This window comes from Sinocyclocheilus rhinocerous, unplaced genomic scaffold (genome assembly GCF_001515625.1).
Source record: "Sinocyclocheilus rhinocerous isolate Xijiao unplaced genomic scaffold, SAMN03320098_v1.1 scaffold327, whole genome shotgun sequence".
Lineage (NCBI taxonomy): Eukaryota > Metazoa > Chordata > Actinopteri > Cypriniformes > Cyprinidae > Sinocyclocheilus > Sinocyclocheilus rhinocerous.
In genome coordinates this window covers 440,482-462,897 of record NW_015649610.1, presented here as the reverse complement: position 1 = coordinate 462,897, position 22,416 = coordinate 440,482, and the positions used below count along the sequence as shown (strand labels likewise).

General features: G+C 34.5%; 2 protein-coding genes across 5 annotated transcripts in view; one reads left to right on the top strand and one right to left on the bottom strand.

Moving 5' to 3' along the window:
* Positions 1 to 5,846: 5,846 nt before the first annotated feature.
* LOC107710920 (deleted in malignant brain tumors 1 protein-like) lies at positions 5,847 to 10,339 on the bottom strand. Of its 2 annotated transcripts, XM_016515801.1 has the most exons (8): positions 9,656 to 10,339; positions 9,418 to 9,453; positions 8,382 to 8,699; positions 7,987 to 8,298; positions 7,598 to 7,912; positions 6,700 to 6,849; positions 6,572 to 6,627; positions 5,847 to 6,026 (listed from the first exon to the last, which is right to left on the bottom strand). In XM_016515801.1, exons 1-7 carry the CDS (start codon positions 9,687 to 9,689, stop codon positions 6,590 to 6,592), a joined length of 1,203 nt encoding a protein of 400 aa, XP_016371287.1. In that variant the 5' UTR covers positions 9,690 to 10,339; the 3' UTR covers positions 5,847 to 6,026; positions 6,572 to 6,589. The 2 variants fall into 2 exon arrangements, with proteins under 2 accessions (XP_016371287.1, XP_016371286.1); XM_016515800.1 differs by having other exon boundaries at positions 5,847 to 6,627.
* A 1,613-nt stretch (positions 10,340 to 11,952) lies between these two features.
* Positions 11,953 to 22,416, top strand: part of LOC107710919 (protein kinase C zeta type-like) — a 117,258-nt gene continuing 106,794 nt past the window's right edge. For 2 of the 3 annotated variants that reach the window (XM_016515797.1, XM_016515798.1), the window contains exons 1-2: positions 11,954 to 12,633; positions 21,577 to 21,698. In XM_016515797.1, coding sequence (XP_016371283.1) covers positions 12,563 to 12,633; positions 21,577 to 21,698 — 193 coding nt within the window. In that variant the 5' untranslated portion in view covers positions 11,954 to 12,562. Of the gene's footprint in view, positions 12,634 to 21,576; positions 21,699 to 22,416 lie in introns of all 3 variants that reach the window. The other variant, XM_016515796.1, reaches the window with a different exon arrangement.

Sequence of the window (22,416 nt, the reverse complement as noted above, 5' to 3'; positions counted from 1 at the left end):
TGTCTTGACGCATTGACATTAACTAGCTTTAGTGAGTCATATGCTGAGTTACAAAAAAAAGGTTAATAATCTATCCATAAGACCTTAAAAAGTGTAATTTTCAAATGGTCATAACTCAAGAACCGTGTACATCACAAAATGATTCCTGATAAGACATAAAGCATTTATATTTACAGTTCCCAATACAGACATTTGGACTTTTTGAACATTAATGCGCCCTGGCACAAATGCTGAAACATTTCCACATATTACCAAAACCGCCAACTCTGACCAAGACAGCATGACCTTTAGAGTGAGGGACAGCTGTCTTTGTTTTGTTGTTGTTGTTGTTGTTTTTTTGCAATTCCACGCTGCTCTTCCTTCAATTCCCATTACAAAGGTTGTGTGAGAGCATTTCGACTTGCTGCCTGCAACGCTGTTCATTTTACCTTTACAGCTGGAGGTTGGGGCCAATGTGGAATGCTAATGGTGTGACATTCTGTGTTCTTGCTCAGGCTTATGGGAGCTGCTCTGGTCTAATGGGATATCATGCTATGAGTTCTGCTTATTCGCAGTGGCCGGCGAATGTGCCTAGCACAACAACGACTGTCCCTCAGGAAGTCTAGGGAAATTGGAGGGCTTTAAAGGACGCGGGAGTCTGTAAATGAGGCTGGCCTTTGATTCAGCTCTGCTGGCTGCTACTGTAATCAGTCACCCGAGGCAACACCGTGATTACGGATGACCTTGGATCAGGCAGCAGGAGGCCTGAATAAAATAAACGTGTGAGTGACGTTTCAACTGTGATCCGTCTTGCATTCTCAGTTGTTGTTTTTTAACCTGCGGAGTTTACAAATGTCCTCTGCTTTACACAATATCTCAATATATAAAATATGCCGTAGAATGCTTTAACAAAACATTACCATGCATAATCTCAATATGTTATAAATATTTAACCTCATTTTCTAAACGTATACAAGCACAGATTCTTTAAAAGATAGAGCAATTGTTGTTGACTCAAGGTCAGTACTTCCATCTAGTGGCACTGTTAGTACATATTCCGCTTTTCTAGTTGTAACCTTGTAACAGTGATTGTTCAGGGCTGCAGTGAACTTACAGCAGTAACATTGCTGATATAAATCTAATAACAATAATCTAGTAATAATTTTATATATACACGTTACTCATTTATTTAAATGTAACATATTTTGCTATACCATTAGTAATTATTTTTGCACTTCGAATCTTTTTCTTTTAATCTCCATTAAATAAATAAATAAAAGGAAAGCTTTTTAGACAGAAAATAAAAAATCTAAGGGGTTGCGGTTCATAATCCTGAGAAACTAATTACTAATGAGTTATTTATACTTTATTTTTATTAGTTTATTCACAGTATATAGGCTAATAGGTAACACATTTTACAAAGTTTAACTGGTTGAATAATGCATAAATAAAATAAAACGAATCAATCAAACAAACAAATAAATAAATAAAATGAAAACTATTTAGAAATTAAAAATCTAAGGGCTTGCGGTTGATAATCCTGAGAAACTAATTACCAATGAGTAATCTTATTTACACTTATTTATTTTTTTTAATTATCTTTATTTTGTTTTATTTTATTTTAATTATATGTAGACTAACATAAACGATAGTCACAGAAATGTTAATTCACAGTATATAGGCTATTGGGTAACACATTTGTGACCCTGGAGCACAAAACCAGTCATAAGTAGCACGAGTATATTTGTAGCAATAGCCAACAATACATTGTATGGGTCAAAATGATCGATTCTTCTTTTATGCCAAAAATCGTTAGGATATTAAGTAAAGATCATGTTCCATGAAGATATTTTGTAAATTTACTACCGTAAATATATCAAAACTTTTGATTAGTAATATGCCGCTTCATAGATCATGTTCCATGAAGATATTTTGTAAATTTACTACCGTAAATATATCAAAACTTTTGATTAGTAATATGCATTGCTAAGGACTTCATTTGGACAACTTTAAAGGCGATTTTCTCAATATTTAGATTTTTAAAATTATTATTATTTTTTTTTTTGCACCCTCAGATTCCAGATTTTCAGATGGGCCTAGTTGTATCTCGGCCAAATATTGTCCTATCCTAACTAACCATACATCAATGGAAAGCTTATTTATTCAGCCTCTCAGATGATGTCCAGGGTCACATTTTACAATACAATAAAATAAAAAATAAAGTTAAATATAAATATGAATGAATCCGTGTCATCCAATAAGGTTCATCACAAATAAATACATAAATTCACGACGTCACCGACTTGGTTGCGTTGCGGAAGCGCGTCACATTGTTTACAACTCAAACGGATACGGGTTATTTGTAGGCGTCAGCATAGCCACGAATTCCTCAGCGTGACTTAATATCAACCACAATGTCTGTTTTATCTGCTTATGTATTATATTAATGTGTCACATATTCAAAGCGAGTCAGAGCATTGCAAACAAGGTTAGTGTACTATTCATAACTGCAAATTTACGTCACTGCACAGAAATAAAGTCACGAGTTAACCAAAAGCGTCTATATTTCAGGAGATACTATATATGGGATAAGATGTTCAACACAAAAAAAGTTTCTGTTTTTGATGTATGATTTGAAAACAACATTGTATTGATTCGTTTAGTACATTTTTTTTTGTTACCATTGAATTAGGCTACTAAACAAATTCCACAGACCTGAAGTATTTACAGTACAACAGAGGCTATGCCTAATATTGAGGACATTAAATGAGTACATATATATATGGAATATTTATGCAAATATTTTGCAAGACAGTGTTTCAAATATAGTATCAAATATATGATTAAAAAATATCACAAATCTCCTAGTCAAGATAATGTATCTCAATAAAGTTTCGTTACCACTGTTGATAAAGTTACACCGTGTTCTATGTCATAAATGTCATTTTCGGTTTCACAGAAAATTAAGTATTTCATACGGAAAACCAGACGCTGTCGTTCAGTTTAAGTTATGACAATGTTGAGCAGTAAATCCAACGAGGAGATCAGATGGATGCTGGATGATTATGGAATAAAACATGGTCCTGTGGTCGGTAAGTTAATAGTCACTGTAATCAGAATGGGGTTGTTGCATACTATTATTTTATTTAATTTAAATGTGTTTTTAATTATTTTTTTGTATTTTATTGTTTTAATTTTAGTTAATGTTTTAGTAATCTTGTGTTTTGTCATTTTTATTATAATTTTTATGTCTGCATAGTTGTCTTGTCTACATAGTTTTCGTTCGTTTTATTTGAGCTGTTTTAGTACATCAAGTTAAAAATAAATGTAAATGAAAAGTGTTGCTTTGGTAACTTGCTGATTTTTTAAAAATTCTTTATTTCCAATAACGTTTATTTTGCTTCAAGTATCCTTAGCCCTAGTCTACTATAATAATCCTGGATTGTTTTTTCTTCTTTTTATTGTCCTGCATATGATTTGTGTATATTAATTTAAACAGATTCCACCAGAGCCCTATACGAGAAGAAGCTGAGGGAAGCCATGACTAAACACAGAAGAACTAAAGCTCAATCCGACAGGACATTTTACAGGGAGGAGGGTAATTCAACACAAAACACGAGCATCTAGATGTAATGCCATATTACACCAATGATTTGAACTGATTACACTTTTGCCTTACAGAGGATGTCACCTATGTTCAGCATCGCAGACCTGTGAGTACTAACTCCTATTAAAACTAGTTTCAGACTTGTTTCCATGAATACATGAATAATGTTGCATTTGTGTTCATTTAGCAACGATACGTTGATGTGATCGACAGGTAAGTCAGTCTGAATATTAAAGCAGTTTAAATCATGTTATGCTAAAATACTGAAACTAACAAGCTCCTTTTGTTTTATTAGAACGTGGTCCGATTATAGAGGGATGGACTACATAGATGAGTAAGATGGCTTTTTTTGTGTAGAATTATACTGAAAGTGTGTCACCATCAGGGGAATTATTATTTTTATTAATTGAATGCATGAATTTATTTTGAAGGCCTGCCATATATAGGACTCAAGCTCCTTACCGTAATATGTCACAAGCAAGAAACTTGCCGCCAGAATCTCAAATCCAGAAAACACCAGAGAAAAGTTCATCACGCTTAGTCCCAGTCTGGCTACAGTTTTTAGTGTTTCTGATCATATCTGGTCTTCTGTACTTGGTTTTTATAAATATGGAATCAGCAGAGCCTGTCAAAAGACTGATGTAGATTCCGTGTGATTAAACGGAATCTTACATTTCTAAAACAAGCAAATATTCAGCACAATAGATGTGATTTTTAACATATTGTAGTGTTTTAACTTCTTAAATGTTGGTTACTTTTTGTGTGAGGTTTTATCAGAGTAATAGCCTGACACTGTACTCATTTGTGAAAATGAAGGAAGTGGGTGCTACAGGATGCACCTGTTGAAAAGATGACTTTTATGATCTTTTATTTTGTTCCTTGGTCAAGATACAACAATTGTCCATTGTAATGCTGCAATACATTTTACAGTACTGTATTTTTAGTCATTTCTTGGGCTCAACAGTTTGGTATATCACAACTTGACTACTACTAGAAAACTTCAAAGCTTTTTCGTATGAATTACACAAACATATTTTAAAGGATAAAGTTACGGAATTTAGTCTTCATTATTTGACAATAGGTAATAAGCTGATTTTCCATTGTAATATGTCTGAAAGTATCATTTTTGGATTTGGGTCGTACTCTGAATTATGTATTTGAATATGCTGGAGCCAAATGATATGAATGCCAGAACTGATTGTTTCTGGTGTTTTGTGATTTAAAAACTACAGGTTTTATTAAAAGGAACCTTTTAGATACATATCAAATTATTTTTTTAACAGTAAAAACACTATGCATGTCAAAATTGTGATTTTTGTTTTTAATGGCAAAATAAAAGTCTACAAATGTTATTACACGTACCAAAAACTGCAACAAAACAACCATTAACTCTCCACATTACAAGACATGGATGTAACAGGAAGTGACAGCTGTGTTTTCACAACTTTTTAAATATTATTTACTATTGTTTTTATGGGTACAAAACATGTATAAATGCAAACTGAACAAGCCTATCTGGGTTTGTAATCTTTCAGTCTACATATGACTCGGTTACATTTAGCTTTTCCTTTTAAATATGGAGTGCATATACTGTACTGTAGTGTTCGCAGCTGGTTTCTTGGCTTCACTAGACAATAGTAGTGCTGCTTCAAATATTTAGTGTATGCCTATAATTCACACTACAACCTTTATTACTATTACTGTTATTAATTATTTTTTATATTTGTAAATACAGGGATTATTTCCTGTGCTGTTTTAGAAATGTGTATTTGTTCTTTTGTCCGTGTAAGCATCACATCAGATCTAGTGTATAATGCGTTCAGAGCGCCCACTTTCATTTCAAAAAGAACAAATGAACAATCCAGGTTAAAACACAATTAATAATACTTTCATATCCCTGTAGTGACCTAATGCGAAAGAGGTTGTTCTTAGGCTGTCTGTCCCACCTGTGATTAACCAAACAGAAGAACTATAGTAGAAAAAACAATAAATATATCATTTTAAATTATAAAGCCCCTTGAAGAATACAAAGAAACACACACACACAAAAAAAAACCAAAACATTAACAAAAACAAAACAAAAACACAGTTTTACAGTCTTTACCTGCAACAATATGGGAAGACCTCAGGATGGGTCAGACATGGTACCTCCAAAAACTAAAAAGCCCTTTTTAACCTTGTTAGTGCAACAGCTTGTGTTGTAATGTCACCCCTCTTCAAGTCTAGTGATGTCAGCATTTACTTTCAAAGAAAAAAAATGTCCATCTCCAGTAACATTGAAAGAAAAACCTCCAACCAATGACAATGGAAATGTTTCTCTGTGACTGACAGAGAATTGCAGATAGTAAGAAATGGTGGTTCCTGTGGTTCTTCAAACTTAGATCTTCCCTTTGGTTTGGACAGGCCACTGAAACACCAACAAGCCACCAGTTTCTAGTTGCTGAAACAAAACAAAAAAAACATGCAAAAATCAGCACACGGATGTTACTTTTTTACATTATGCCTTCATTACTTACTGATTCATTGTCCCGTGCCTGTGCTTTTTCTCTCCTAAAGTAATACTGAGCAATAAAAATGTATTTAAACTAGAGTTTAAACTAGAGTTTTAATGCCTTCACACAAGTACTCATCAATATGGGTGTCTACCGTTTCCTTTCCGATTGTGAAACAATAGCCCAGACCAGAATTTCCACCTTGTAGACAAAGCGCATGTGTAAGCTGCATGTACATTGTATCGGGCTGCATGTGCACATTTTATTATGTACTGTGCTGCTGACAAAATTTTCGTCATGCGCAACCTACACATACCCTAGCGTAAGCATAAAAACTGAAGCATACTTTGGGCTTTATTCAAGTCTTAGTGCTTGTTGCCACAACAGATACAATTCACAACTCGTCGTGTTGTGCCTGATTAGGAAAAAAATAGCCATCCTCAAAAAAAAACAACACACAAAACAAATAAAAACAAAAAACAATTCACATGACCTTCTTTTAGAACTTCCATTACTTGATTGTCAAGGCAATGTATGTGTTGTCAACACCTGTAAGCAAAATATAACCTGTCAGTAAAAGAAACACAAATTATTAAATAGTTTTTGAATTCAGTTACTCACAGGTCCTGCTCTCTCGCTCCAGTTCAGTGGGTTTGCTCACTCTCTTGCAGTACACTTTGGCAACAATCAGAATGGCACACGTGGCCACCACAAACGTCAAACTGGACACCAGTAAACTGATGAACACCGGGCTCATCACCGGATCTACTTCTGACATTTCAATAAAACAGCAAACCAAACTAATGTCCTTAAAGTTGTAATAAAACAGAAAAAGCGACAGATCACAGATATTTTCTTCAGTATTGTGAAGTACATCCAAGTGTATAGAAGCCTGTTCCCGCCACGGAATAAAAAAAGGTAATTGCAACTTTTTAATCTCAGGTTATATCTCAATTCTGACTTTTTTTTCCTTAGAATTTTACATTTTTCAATTCTGTTTTTAATTTTTGTAAAAAAGGTAATTGTGACTTTTATCTCTGATTTTTTTCAGTGTTCATATCACGCAATTCAGATTTTTTTCCCTCAGAATTCTGAGTTTACAGCTCACAATTGTGTTCTTGTAAAAAATGTAATTGTGCATTTTTATCTTGCAAAATAGTCTGACTTGCGAGATAAAAAGTTTTACTTTATTTTGTGGTGGAAACAACCTTCCATACGAGTGTGATGAATTATTGTTAAAAAACAAAAAAACATTTAAATCAAAGAAACATACATGGATGAATTGATGAATATGAATTATTTAGTAAATAAATGGAATATAAAATGTGAAATTTCATTTTCATGCGAACTTCAAAGGAACTGTTGCTTTTATCCTGAATTACAGATGACTCTTTGTGCCTTTTGTTCCATTGGAACCAATGGAGCTACGATCAACTTAAGCTTACGATGCTTTTAGGAAACGCAGCCCAAGCAATTTTAAACATCCCAAGTCCCCCTGGGCTGAAAGCGCACAACTCACCTCGAATAGAGATGGGTAAAGGCTGACTCTCCCTCGAGATAAATGTGCGCTCTCCAGTCTGGACCTTATAGAGACAGCAGTAGTAGCCCTTATTATTGGACTGGGCATTGGAGAAGGTAAAGGTGACGGAGGGAGCGAGGGCTGGCAGAGAGTGCCGGATGGTTCCGTTGGGCCTGATGAGACGCAGCTGAAAGGATCCTCCTGGATACTGAGGCTGCATGGAGCAGGTGACGTTAAAACTGTGGCCCCGGATGACCCAACCCGGCCGGGCCTCAGGAGACGTGTTGTACCAGATTTGGGGAGTGTGAATCTCCACTGAGAATAAGGAATAAAGGTCAGTCTGAGACTTTTAGCACTCCATTACAAGTTTAGCAGCAGATGTGACTTACAGACTGTGATGTTAATGAAGTTGCTGTGTGGAGAAAATCCTGAGGGAGAGTTTCCCAGTTTGGTGTGCATCCTGTAGAGACAGCTGTAGCTGCCCTGATGGGAGATTTCTGAGTCTGACAGAGTCAGATCCACCGTCATTTGTCTGGGATCTGCTCTCTGGGTCACTAGCGGAGTGTCCACACCTCTTTTGTACAGATGGAAGTCAATGACGGACTGCCAGTATGGGGCAGTGCATTTAAAGTGAATGGCCTCTCCGGCCGAATAGGTGTAGAAGCGAGACTGAATTGACAAGGTGGGTGCTAGAAGTTTTCCTGGTTGGAGAAAAAATTATGAACAACTACAAACAAACACGGGATGCGTAAAATAAATAAAAATCTTTCAAACGCTCTCGTACCTGTGCACTCCACTCCAGCATCCTCACTGTGCGTACACACATCATCATTGAGGGTGCGTTCACACAGATCCAGGGCAAACTCGTCACCCGAGCATTTCACATTCCTCCACAGCACTTCTCCACCGGCCCGTCCGAAACGAGCGCTGCCTGGAATGTCTAACACGAAGCCGCAGTCGAGCTCTCTACAAACCACTGCGGCATCCTCCAGATCCCAACCACGCTGGCACACGGTGCCCCACTGATGCCCATGACGCACCTCCACTCTACCCGAGCACCGCTCACCTGCTTTTTCATTCACAAGTCTGGTGATCGGGTCGTCTGTGGAAATAATGGGAATGAACCAGTGTTGTTATCCTTAGCTGAAAGTAAAACCATTTCAACTACCAGAAATGATGACTACTAAAGCGGAAATAAAATAAAATATAAAACAACAAAAGTCTATAAACTTAATAATCGAATATACTAGAATTACTAAAAGTTAGATTATAAACTGACATACTGAAATAAAGCTAAATAGAAATATAAAAAACCCAAAACTAATAAAAACGACAAAAGCAGATAGCAAAATTACTAAAACTAAAATGAAAATATACAAATAAAAGCTAATTCAAAATATTAATAAATACTATAATTGCATGCATATGAATGAATCAAATCCATATTTTTTGATTATTGATCAGTGGCTTAGAATAGTACTTTTCAAAGTCCACAGAAACCCCCCCATACCAAATTAATACAATTGTTTGTTTTTTTTACTTTCAAATTGGATATAATTTTTTTCTTTAGTTTTTTAAACTAAATATTTAGTAGTCACTTAATATAAAGTATATATATCTTCCAGAGATTAATTTACTACAGCAATTTAATTTTGCATGTATCTTCAGTTATGCTTAATTTATTTCGCGCACAGTATAAATAAGTCTCTATACATTGAAAATAATCTGCTTTTATAATTTAGGAAGGGGACAATCATATTTGAGAGTCCCTGACATATAAAACCCCTACTGTAGACAATATCATAAAGTCAGTAACTCACCAAAGGCTTGAACATCTTCAACAGTAACAGTGCATCCTGTTAAAGAAGACAAAAGTTAAAGGCACGTTATACTCTTGACATATTCATTCTAAAATTCAGAAATATTTTGCATGTTTTTAGGCTTTTTGGTTATTTGCAACTGTGCATGGATCAAATGTACCATGGTTGCAGCTGCTGACAATGTTCAGGTCTCCTATAATACATATTTTTAATAAGAAAGGAATACATTTTTACTAACCAAGCATTACCAGGCCCAGAAGAATCCTCGACATTGTAGATTTCCCATGTAACGCAAGCGCCAGGGCTTTAGGCTCATTTAATATCTAAATGTCTCTGTCAATGTCAGCAATCCAAAAGCTGAGAGGAGGACCAGGAGCAAGTTGATGCATAGCACTTCAGTCTACTCAGCTAGCTGGCTAACTAGCACTTCTCAATGCATAAGTTGTTCCTGTTCACCTCCATGTAATTGATACAAATACATTATCTATCATACCTCATGCTTCAAAGCATAGGCTAATAGTCGATAGTAGCAAATAGCACATAACAATTTAGACACAAAAGCAGTAGAACCGGGCGGCTAATATGCTAACGTTGCCCTAAACTAAAGAGAGCGAGATAAAAGATATACCGATGTATTTGCAAAGCATAATCGAATAAATCTGTAGTCAGTAATGCTTTGTGGGTTGGTGTTTCTCGCGCGTACGGTATTCCCACAAACAGCGTGATAATGCAAACTGGCGACGTTCCATTTCGTAAACGACTCGTTCTTTTGAATCGGATCTTTTCAATAAACCGCTAAAACCCAAACCGAATCAACGGAACGAAACGACTCACAAGAGCGTTTGCAGTGAAGCGAGGATTTGACTGATGGATGGTGCGTGAAGTTACTTTTGATTGTATGTCGGGTTTAATAATTTAATTATTAAATTACAGCTAATATTTACATCAAAAACTGTTATTCATACAACATGTACATGAATGTAACATTGTCGTAAATGCAAATTCTATTTCGTTTCTAAATGACTCATTCTCATGTGCTGAAACATGGCAAATGACTCATTAAATTACATTACCACCCTTATTAATAAACGTAATAAACAGCATGTATTGTAATGCACACGCCACGCCAGGGTGTCAAGGACTAACGTTACGTGATGGCGTACGACGTTACGTCGGACGCACAAGAATCACGGCCCGCGGGCCCAACGTGCACGCTATCCATGCTAAATTCTATGTAATAGTCATTTCAAGATTATTTAGGGCAGACAGGGTGGATAGTATGCACATTGGGACGCAGGGACGGAATTGTCTTTTTAACTGATTCTTTGAAATAAACTGTTCATATGAGTCGATTCGCGGTAATGAGTCAGACGTCTCATTATTCAGATGAGGAGAATGTACTGTAGATGTTTTTACTGTTCTACGACGTTGCGCAAGATCTGCGCACAAAAACGTTCACGCTGTTTTTGCTTAAAACGCCGCAAGGCTTAAAACAATTTTAGGCTTAAACGTGGAAAAACACATTCAGAGACAAAATTTAACGACGCTATAAATCTAAATAGCCTATCGCTCAGCAATGAGATCTACAGTAGCCTACTACAATTTTATGAATCAAAATGACAATTAAAATATCACCAATTAGTATTAGTTGGAACATTAGAACTATAACTTTTATAATAAGGGTTGGTGAACAGTTTTGACAACTATTCAGGGGTAAGAATTTATGTGAATAAGCTTGTGGCGACATCAAGTGGATAAAATGAGAATTACAACACTTACAGCTTTACCCTTAACTGTCCATTCATCCTCCCCAAATTTTGTTACAGTATTCATTAATCTTTGTTAGAATTAATTAATAAAAATAGAACTGTTCAGTGTTTGTCAGTATTAGCTCAGGTCCAACTTTACAACAGATATTTTAAAAATGTATTAATTTATACTTGAAATTAATAAATAGGCTACAATAAACAAACAAATATAAACTTATTGTAAAGTGCACCTGATATCAAGACATTGACTTTTGCAAACAATACAATTTTACAGAAAGCTAAAGCATAAATATATAAAACATGAATTTAGAAAAATTACAAAAATAAAAAATAATAATTTTCCCAACTCAAGGTGGGAGTCAAACAAGACTTCAAAGTTTGAATGATATATTTGTCATGCAAATATGTTTGTGAATTAAACCAGAAAACACAAGTTCAACGGCTCTTGCTTGTCCTTGTTCATTTCATGTTCCCTATTCAAATCGTGCAACTTTTAAATAATTTCCCTCATTTTAAGTGGATCCTAAATTCACATAGTTTAAATATTGTGACCTTGGACCAGGTTATCACTTCAATGATATTTCTCGTTAATATAATAATTTAAAAAATAATATTATTAAAAAATAATATTAAAATAATTTAATAACAATATAAAACATACTCAAAATGCACTTTTAACGTCGACCAAAACAGGTTTATTCTACTCTTTTTAACCAAATGGTAAAATCTACATCTTTCTTGAGTAGTGCAAGTTTTTAGCCCATTCACGTGCATTATTCCGTTTCTTCTCTCACCGACCTACTTCTGTTTAATTGGATAAGCATCAGTCTCTACCTAGAGAGAGAACGAGAGCGAGACCGGCTGGACCCACAAACCGTTATCCACCTGCAAATAAAGCGTTCATGGAATCTGCACATTCCTCGCTGACGTCACGGCGGATGGAATAATAGAACAAACGTCGCGACTCGCGCGAAACAAGCTGTCGCGCTCTTCTGTTATGCTGTTATAAAGTGCACTTTGGAACATTTCCTCGCGACAGCGCTACACGCGCGGAATGTCCCACGGAAGCGCAGGCGAACAACAGGTGGATTCCGAGGCCAATCCAGACCTGGAAGTAGCCATACTTCTGTCTCTCCGCCCTTGTGAGTAACCATAGCAAAGACACTGTAAAATCCAGCGTACCGGAAAGAAGCTGAATAACAAGCTCGCGATATGGATCATTTCAGCGGTGACGCGACATTGGGAGCATTACGGACAAGATTGACCACTCACACAGTTTATTCGGGATTATGTCACTTTACATCTGATATCGTCTTCTGATACACAGAGGCTGTGTTATTTCTATAAGAGAGTGTTTGTATTCTTTTGGAGTTATCATGCCTGTCAGTAACGGATCGGTGATGGATTTGCCCTCGGAATATGTGAAAGTAAAGGCCCATTACGGAGGGTGAGTGTTGTAAACTTTTACAGGGTTAATGTTTTAAAGCTGGCCTGCTGTGTTGTGGCGTCAAAGGTCGGGATATGCCCGACGTTTGGCAGTTTAATGTAAGCAGAACATGTTTGCAAACGCACTTCACCCCCACACCTGACAAACTTTGACATCCTTGAATGTTTTAATACTTTTTCAGCGTAAGATCGTTTTTAAACAGCATATTTTGTGTTTTAGAGACGTTGTCAGCTGAGGCATTTTACAACATTGCAGTTTACAATATTAGACATGTCGTAAAACATCCAGGCCTTTTCTTGCCAATAGTAAGAAATGAGCAAATAGTCTATTATTTTTACATTTCAATTTTTAATATAGGCCTATTCTTAATCTCTTAAATATGAAATGTTGCAAATGATTTTTAAAGGTGCACTTAGTTATGATAATTAAAAAGTTTTACAAATAAAGAAATGATCAATATTTTTGACAAAAAACCCCCCCAAAACATTAAAAGTATGAAAACTAAAGCTGTTTTAAAGCTGATGGGTGCCACCATATTGATATCACATGACATAGCTATGCCATACAATTGACCAAGTTACTGGTATGTTTTGACCAGCTAAAAAAAAAACACTTACTGAGTGCATCTTTATGCAATATGAAATATTGTTGTGGGCTGAAGGTTGTGCTCTTATTGCCACTTGTTGCTCAACACACCTCTCTTGTTCTATTATATATAATATGCTGTTGCATACTTCTTTGAAGAGGATTTTTATTAAGGCAAGTTTCAGTTTTCATAATTCATAAAAAATAATCTCCTAGATTGCTTATAAAAATACCAAAAATGCCACACATGACTTGAATTGACTGGGCTGGTTTTGACCCCCACTGTGGCTTCTTACATTATAATTTTTTTTTAAAACAACAGTGAATTGTTTTTCTTCTTGATGATACTCCACTGCCTTTAAAATCTAGGCTATATATTTTGTTTAGATGTTCTTGGCTAAAAGTGGCCATGATGTAAGTAGTCAGGACAGTGTGAGATAACACAAACATGCACTGTCTGCGTACATCACTGTGAATCATTGTTATTAATCACATCATCACTCAAAGACGAACAGCTTCAGAACACAGCGGGTGATATCGCCCACCCTTTAGTCAACAATGTGAATGATACAGATTCATTTCGAAACCTCAGTGTCTAAGTCGTAATAGCATTCTTAAAGGGAAAGTTCCACAAAAAGAAAATTGTCTTGATTTACTCACCCTCATGTTGTTCCAGACCTGTATGAGATTCTTTCTTCTGCTGAAGACAAAAGAAGATATTTCAAAAATGTTGGTAACCAAAGAGTTGGTGGTAGCCATTAGAAAAAAATACTGTGGAAGTCAATGGCTACCAGCAATCGTTTGCTTACCAACATTCTTTTGTGTTCAACAGGCGAAAGAAATCCATACAGGTTTGGAATAACTTGAGGGTAAGTAAATGATTACTTTTTTAACTAAAGTAAAAAAAATTTTTTGATGAATAATGAAAATAAAATTCTTTCATTATTTATGAAAATTCTGTGACCCAAAAATATAAATTCTGTCATTTACTCATTAATTTCTTTTGGTGAACTATCCCTTTAACCCTTATCTTGGTGACAACTGGTAGTAATATTAACTTTAACACTATGAATTAGAGGAGAGCGTACCAATCAAATTTGGCCGTTTATGTAATATTTATGCTGTTTTACATGAGGAAAAATGAAATCAGCTTTGCATGATTGGATTTTACTCTCTTTGTTTGAAATGTAGTATTTAACTTCATGACTTATTTGGGTAGTCAAATAATGAGGAACATAGATTCTTCACTTTTTATTATATTAATAGTCATCGGCTGGTTGTTTTAAAAAATATGAATATTGTATAAGCATTCTGTAGATTAATGCATGAGATAATGCACCATAACTCATTTTTGGACATAAATGTGCTTTACATATTATGTCCTGCTGGCTCGGTGGGTGGAGATACAGTAGACCTTTGATTCAAAAGCACAATTACCTGATGGCGTGCCAACGAACCTGCTATAGGAAGTGAAGAGTTCCTCCATGTCTGTGGAAGTGTGAATTCCTCTCTTACATGAGTGTGTAAAGAGCTCTCCGAATTTGGGTCAGGCTTTTCGGAGCGTTTTGAAAGCCTTGGTGATTTCCACTTCTAAAAATATTTTGGAGGAAGTTAACACCAGGCGGGACAGAAATCTTGGTGACTGGCTGGCAACCTGAGCCAGGCAGTTGCCTAGCAACAAGTTATAAGCCTCAATAATGGCTTTTTTTCACAGATTCCAGGCACTATTTATTCGAGCACAGGCCTCTAGGTTTCAGTCCAAGACGTTTCATTGTTGAGCAATCAAGAAAGAGATTAGACTGTTTTAAATAGCTCATCTCAGAGAGGGGGAATTGCTGGATCCTCAACATTGTTGACCCTGTTAGACACCTGAAGGGTCACATTTTGTAGCTTTTGTACATTTTGAATAGGCAGAAGTTTGTCATGCTGGTAGAAAGTGCTTTAAGCTGTTTTACCATGCATGCATAAAATGTCCCTGTTACCTGACAGATACTGAAATTGTTGTGTCATTGACAGCCCTAGGCGATGCAAGCAGCTCAAAAGTGTCAGGGGAGAGGCCTGGACTTTTTTGTTAGCCAGTCAGAAAAGCTTTCTGCTTGTCAATCATTTTACAAGTTTAGGGAATTTTTCAGTGGACTTGTTTTTTGGAACAAACAATAAAACACTGTTCAAAGTTTGGGGTCACTACGATGTTTTTAATGTTTTTGAAAGAAGTCTTTTATGTTCAACATTATTTATCATTTGTTTGATCAAAAATACAGTAAAACAGTAATATTGTGAAATATTATTTAAAAAATGTAATATCTGTTTTCTTTTTTAATATAATTTAATATGTAATTTATTCCTGTGATGACAAAGCTGAATTTCCTGCATCATTACTCCAGTCGTCAGTGTCACATGATCCTTCAGAAATCATTCTAATATGCTGATTTGATGCTCAAGAAACACTTCTTATTGTCAATCTTAAAAACAGTTGTAATGTATAATGTTTTTGTGTAAACTGCAGTCATTTTTCTTTTAGGATTCTTTGAATTGAAAGTAGAACAGAACAGCATTTATTACATTGTGAATAGCTTTACTGTCACATTTGATGCATCTTTGCTGAATATTCATTTTCTCAAACTAAATTATGATTTTGCTAAATTATAATGGTTCTTTCCCATAATTAACCATAAACAAACTATTAGTTTAATATCTCGGCAATACACGGAATCATTATCTTTGAACAATGACAGAAAAAGTGTGTAAACGCACTTTACTGAACTATCAGCAGCCTGTCGTGCCAAGAGAGAATTGAACTTGGCAAGTGTTTCTTATTTCCACTGCTGGACTTCAGTCCAGGACTCAGGAGGTTTAGAAAGATTTGATTTGCTATAGCGACCACACAGACAGCACTGTAGATAATACTCACTGGTCATAAATCATAAGCATGAGGTGAAACCACAAGTGAAACTTTATAATGTTATCACAGTTATAATCTTACCAGTGACATTGTTTTTTTTTTTAATGTAATGCATTTATGTGAGACGTCTGAGTGCACTTCAGACATGTAGTCTGAACTCGCTGAGAACAATACAATGAGTGTGAATAGGTCTTAAATTCTCTGAACTCTGTGTTTGTATTCTAAACTTTCAGTGCTAAGTTTAGAGCACAGTAACATAACACAGACTTAACTTACTAAGCTTTTCTCTTCATGCAAATCTAGTCTGTGTGAATTGGAATATACTGTATATATCCAGTGGTGAACCTAATGACACTGTTCTCTGTAGACAGGGCGTTGTTTAAATTCACTGAGCTCCATCTCTCGTGTGGGCTTTCTCAGGGTCTAGTTGTACTATTTCAGGTGGGTTTTATGGTTGAGTCTGGTAAGTCGATCAGAAATGAGCAGGGTGTGTTCATGATGATTCAGTCTGTGCATATGAGCCACAGCTGTAACCCAAAACTGCACTGCTCATCCAACATTTTTTATGACAAAAAAAGAGTCAGGCCACACATGTACTGTAGTGTCTGTTTACTATGAAACCGAAGATTTAGCATAGTTAAAAAAAAGCATATTTTGAAGCATCTGTTCAGTTAGGGAATTTTGACACAGTCTTTTTGTTACAGTATAATTTTAGAATTAAGCAAAAATTATTTATGTTTTCAAAAAAGTCTGTTTTGCTCATCAAGGCTTCAATTTATTTAATCAAACATAAACTAAAAACAATAATATTGTGAAATATTATTACAATACAATTGAAAGTAAATGTTAATAAAATATCATCACAATTTTAAATTATTAAAATTTAAAATAACTGTTTTATTATTAACCATTACTCCTGCTGATTTGGTGCTACTCAGGAATCATTTATTATTATTATTATTATTATTATTATTATTATCAAGGTGTGCTGCTTAATAGGCTATATTTGTGGAAACCATGATGCATTTTATTTATTATTTGATGAATGAAAAGTTCAAAAGAGCAACATTTATTTAAAATTGAAATTACTTTTTAATTGTCTTTACTGTTACATTTGATCAATTTAATCCACACTTGCTAAATAATAGGATTAATTTCCAAGTTCATATACTACATTCATTTTTTTGACCGAGAAGTTAGACAGATTAAACATTCTTGTGTATAGAAACTGCTGAATGTGGGGGTCTGTTGAAAATATATTTTTAAAGTATTATTAATTTTAACATTTGGATGGGGACGGGTCACGATGGTCAACTTGTCTTCCAAAAAACAACTTTTAAACCATTGTTCAATCATGTCCCATTCTTGATCAATTTAATCCACACTTGCTAAATAATAGGATTAATTTCCAAGTTCATATACTACATTCATTTTTTTGACCGAGAAGTTAGACAGATTAAACATTCTTGTGTATAGAAACTGCTGAATGTGGGGGTCTGTTGAAAATATATTTTTAAAGTATTATTAATTTTAACATTTTGGATGGGGACGGGTCACGATGGTCAACTTGTCTTCCAAAAAACAACTTTTAAACCATTGTTCAATCATGTCCCATTTCTATCCAAAACACCATGACAAAACCATACTTTTTGTTAGTGTTTCTTGCAGTTTTTCCTAGGTTAAATGATTATCAGATCATTTTTACTTAACTTACACTATAGGGTCCTAATTCACACTATCTGCTTATGCATCATAAAAAAGGTTTAACTGCCTGACCAACAAGCTTTATATTAAATTCCCTGGCTAAAATCTCCATTGCAGATTTTTTCAAGGAGAGGTGTGGCTCTGCTGAATCTCAGTGTTTTTTCAGAGGTTTATTTGTTGAAGTTGTGATAGCTGCAGGGTCAAATGTTTAAGTTGCGAGTGCGACTGTTATGCTGTGTCAGAGAAAAAGCCAAATGCATGTGTGATGACTGTGTTCATTCACAAATCTAGATTTATGATTAACCCAGAAACTCTTTATTTATCACCTCCGCTTTTTCTGTCCATCTCATCTATTTCAGAACCACCCCTCTCTGCTTTAATATGGAGTGAGAAATGAACACCTCTGAAATTACTTTATTTAATTGTTGGCATCCTCAGGGATGGTTAGATGATCAGAAATGTTTCACATTGCTCGCTCTGGAATTTAATTTCCCTCCCTGCCTCTTCAGTTGCATCAGTGCCGAGCGAGGCACCATCCAAACCGCAGCGGCTCCAGGGACTCTTAACATTTATCAGTTGATCAGGCCTTAGAGAGCCGTGCGGTTGGAGATCCTTTCACCCCCGGCTTCAGTGCCAGCCAGTCATGTGGGTGCTGAGGATGGTGGGGGACGGATGGAGCCATAAGGGCAGGGTGGCAGATGATGGACTCATGATGAAAGTTCCCCCGCTGAGGGGCAAGCTGCTACAGAGCTCATCTCAGCAGAACACACACACACACACACACACACACACACACACACACACACACACACAGTATATCTGACTTGTCATACAGTCATACATCACATTTTCCATCTACACAGGAACTGTGGGAGGTCTGTAGACTGATTTGTAAAATTGAGAAATTTCTTTAAAAAATATTGTAAAATGATCTAAATAGTCAATATTTTTTTTTTTTTTTTAGCTTTTTATTTAGAAAAGGGTAAAAAGAAACATTGCAACTTGATAGAGCTCTTTGCATGATTAGATAAAGAAATGTAATTTATGATAAATGGTAATTTACATAATTTATGTACACACAGTATTATTTTAGCATAGATGTACAGTGTTATATTCACTGGTTTTGAGATTTTTTTTTACATATTTGTCACACTTAAAAGTGTCACAAATGTGACAAATATGCAAAAAAAAAAAAAAGCAGGAAGGGGGCAAAAACCTTTTCACACCACTGTAAAAAATATATTTAAAAAATGTAAACAAAAATGTAAAGATGTAAAAAAATGCTAAATGCTCTAAATAATAATTTCCTTTTTCTTTAGCACTTCACACCACTGTAAAAAATATATTTAAAAAATGTAAACAAAAATTTAAAGATGTAAAAAAAAATTACATATATTTGTCTAAATGCTCTAAATAATCATTTCCTTTTCTTTAGCTCTGTTAGGGTCAACAAAGGTCAAAAGAAGCAAGAACCAAGCTCTTGGTATAATTAGATTAACAAATAATATAGAATAACTGGTGATAAATGATAATTTATATAATTTATGATAAATCTGTTTGTTGTCACAGTAATATTTTAGCATTTAAAATAATAGCAATACTAATAAAGATAAATACAAAATTTACGATAAATTTAAATAAAATAGTAATATTTCATTATCAACTAAGATTCTAAAATAATAGTAATTGTAATGAAGAATATAAGTATGCAGTGAAGTAAAAATTGCACACTTTAATATATTCAGATATTTAGGGGTTATATTCACTGGTTTTTACTATATTTTTGTAACATTTGGGGCATTTTCCTATAGCTCTTAATTTTAAATGTATGCTTTAAAATATTTGAATGCTTGAAACAAACAATTTCTTATTTCTTTAGATGGTTTGTTTGAGTGTAAAACTATCATTCAACAAATGTAACTATCTCTCTGTAATACAGTATTTCAATGAATCCAGGACATGTCAAAGGCTGTTAACTGAGAAACTAGGTCAGTACTGGTTTATCCTGATGTAATAATGTCTGTTAATGTTTTGAATGAAAGTTAGCATACAGTGTTATTAAGAAAACAGTGGTTTTATTAGGGATGCACAATATACTGGCATATCGTTCCATATAATCCATTACAAAATGGTGTGGAAATACCATGACAATATTTTTTATATATATAACATAGTACTGAATGATTCCAGGATCAAGGTAATACTTGGGGAATTACTTGGGAAAACAGCCATTAAGCCCCAAAGAAAGATATGATTATGCTGAATCCACACATAAACACATTAGTGATGCCCATGAAGGCACTTTGAGGTCAGCGATGACTTAATCATTTCTTAGTAATATGGTTGCACTTCTGCAGCCTGAACCACCCTCTCTGAACCAAACTGATCATGTTTTCTTGCACTTGGCTTTCTCTGAGGCAGCTCATTCCTGTATGCAGTGTGAAAGTAGGGCAGGGACCAGACTAGGCAGCTGTGTACTAGAGGTTTGAAAGAAAAGTCTCTTGTGTATCCAAACAGATGTGGCTTGTTTGGCTGTGGTTGGACTGTTTCAGGCCAGTGTTGCAAATTAAAGCTACAGAGGACATTTAGAATCAGAGATGCATGATTTGTGATGTGATGCTGGGCAGTTTAGATGGTAATATGTACTGTATATTTACAGATAATATGTCATTTTAGTAATTTTGTTTTTCATTTGTTTTTCTGTATTAATTTATTTTAATTTTATTTAGCTTTGTTTCATTTTTATTTGTTTTAGTTGTAGTAGTTTTAGTATTTCAACTTAAATTTATTTATTTTAGTTATAGCTGCCAAGACAACATTCCTAGTTTTCATTTTAGTTGTTATTTTATGTCAGCTTTATTTCAATTAGCAAAAAGTATTAACCAGGTTAGTTTTAGTAAAAATAACAACACTGCTTCAGGTATGATAGGGATGTGCAAAACTAAATATTTTCTAAATAGGTTCTAACTAGTCAGTGGCACTGCTGCTAAAGTATGAAAACAAACAAACAAATAAAAAAAAAAGAATAAAAATATAGTTTATTTCACTAATGGACTATTCAGTTGTTGGACAAGTTGAAGAATTGTGCCATTTTAAAAGAGAAGTCCAGTTTTAGGCCGTGGTCTTTTATACTGTAAAAGATTGAATCGTGTATCATTTACCTGTAACCAAATACACTACATTAAACTGAAGAGGATTTTATTTTCTGTATTAATTTATTTTAATTTTATTTAGCTTTGTTTCATTTTTATTTGTTTTAGTTGTAGTAGTTTTAGTATTTCAACTTAAATTTATTTATTTTAGTTATAGCTGCCAAGACAACATTCCTAGTTTTCATTTTAGTTGTTATTTTATGTCAGCTTTATTTCAATTAGCAAAAAGTATTAACCAGGTTAGTTTTAGTAAAAATAACAACACTGCTTCAGGTATGATAGGGATGTGCAAAACTAAATATTTTCTAAATAGGTTCTAACTAGTCAGTGGCACTGCTGCTAAAGTATGAAAACAAACAAACAAATTAAAAAAAAAGAATAAAAATATAGTTTATTTCACTAATGGACTATTCAGTTGTTGGACAAGTTGAAGAATTGTGCCATTTTAGGCCGTGGTCTTTTATACTGTAAAAGATTGAATCGTGTATCATTTACCTGTAACCAAATACACTCCATTAAACTGAAGAGGATTTTAATGGTTCTCAGATCTGTATGAAGGTGCTCTCTGTATTAAGTGTAAATGTTTTTTTTTTTTTGTAGGGACATGCTGATCTCTGACTTGGATTTGGCCATGACGTACACAGAGGTGTGTGAGGAGGTGAGAACGATGTGTGGGGTCAGAAAGGAGATTCCAATTACACTCAAGTGGATTGACGATGAAGGTGTGTATGACCTTTGAACTTTGGCTGAAGTGACGTCAGCAGAATAGAAAAGTTTATTAAGAAGAAGAGCAAGATAGTATAGTTTTATTAAAGATTACAAAGTTTGGAATAATGCACCAACGAATAGTTCACAATAAGACCAGGAACATGCATAAAAAGATTATTTTTGATTTCATGTTAAATTTAGGCTCAAGCAAGGGCTGTGCCTGTGAATTATTAAGTCACTTTTGATATAAACATCAACTAATTCAGACACTTTACAAAGTTTTGATACCAGGAACGCCTAAATATTATGATTTCCTTGCAAGCAGCCCTACATAAAATATAAAGAATTTACATTTATATGATTTTATATTTATATTTAGGATTTATATTTAAATGTAATAAATATTAATGATTTATATTTTACTTTAAAAACGTTTTTCTCTGAACCTGGCGATTCCCAGCCCAGTGTTGTTATTGTTTACTAAAACTAAACCTATTAATTCATTTTCTTTATTTGAAATAAATATTAAATAAAAAAGTAAGATGAAACTAAGACATTATGCCTTTTTAAAGGGGTCGTATGATGCTGCTAAAAAGAACATTATTTTGTGTATTTGGTGTAATGAAATGTGTATGCGGTCTAAGGTTAAAAAAACACATTATTTTCCACATACTGTACATTATTGTTTCTCCTCTTTGCCTCGCCTTTCTGAAACGCGTCGATTTTTACAAA

Bases quoted from the DNA above. Each gene is read 5' to 3' on its own strand.
- LOC107710920 (XM_016515800.1), bottom strand. From the start codon at position 9,689: ATGTCGAGGATTCTTCTGGGCCTGGTAATGCTTG. The intron at 9,454-9,655 runs GTTAGTAAAAAT...CTTCTTTAACAG, and splicing joins TCTGGGCCTGGTAATGCTTG to GATGCACTGTTACTGTTGAA. The intron at 7,913-7,986 runs GTAAGTCACATC...CCTTATTCTCAG, and splicing joins CTTCATTAACATCACAGTCT to TGGAGATTCACACTCCCCAA.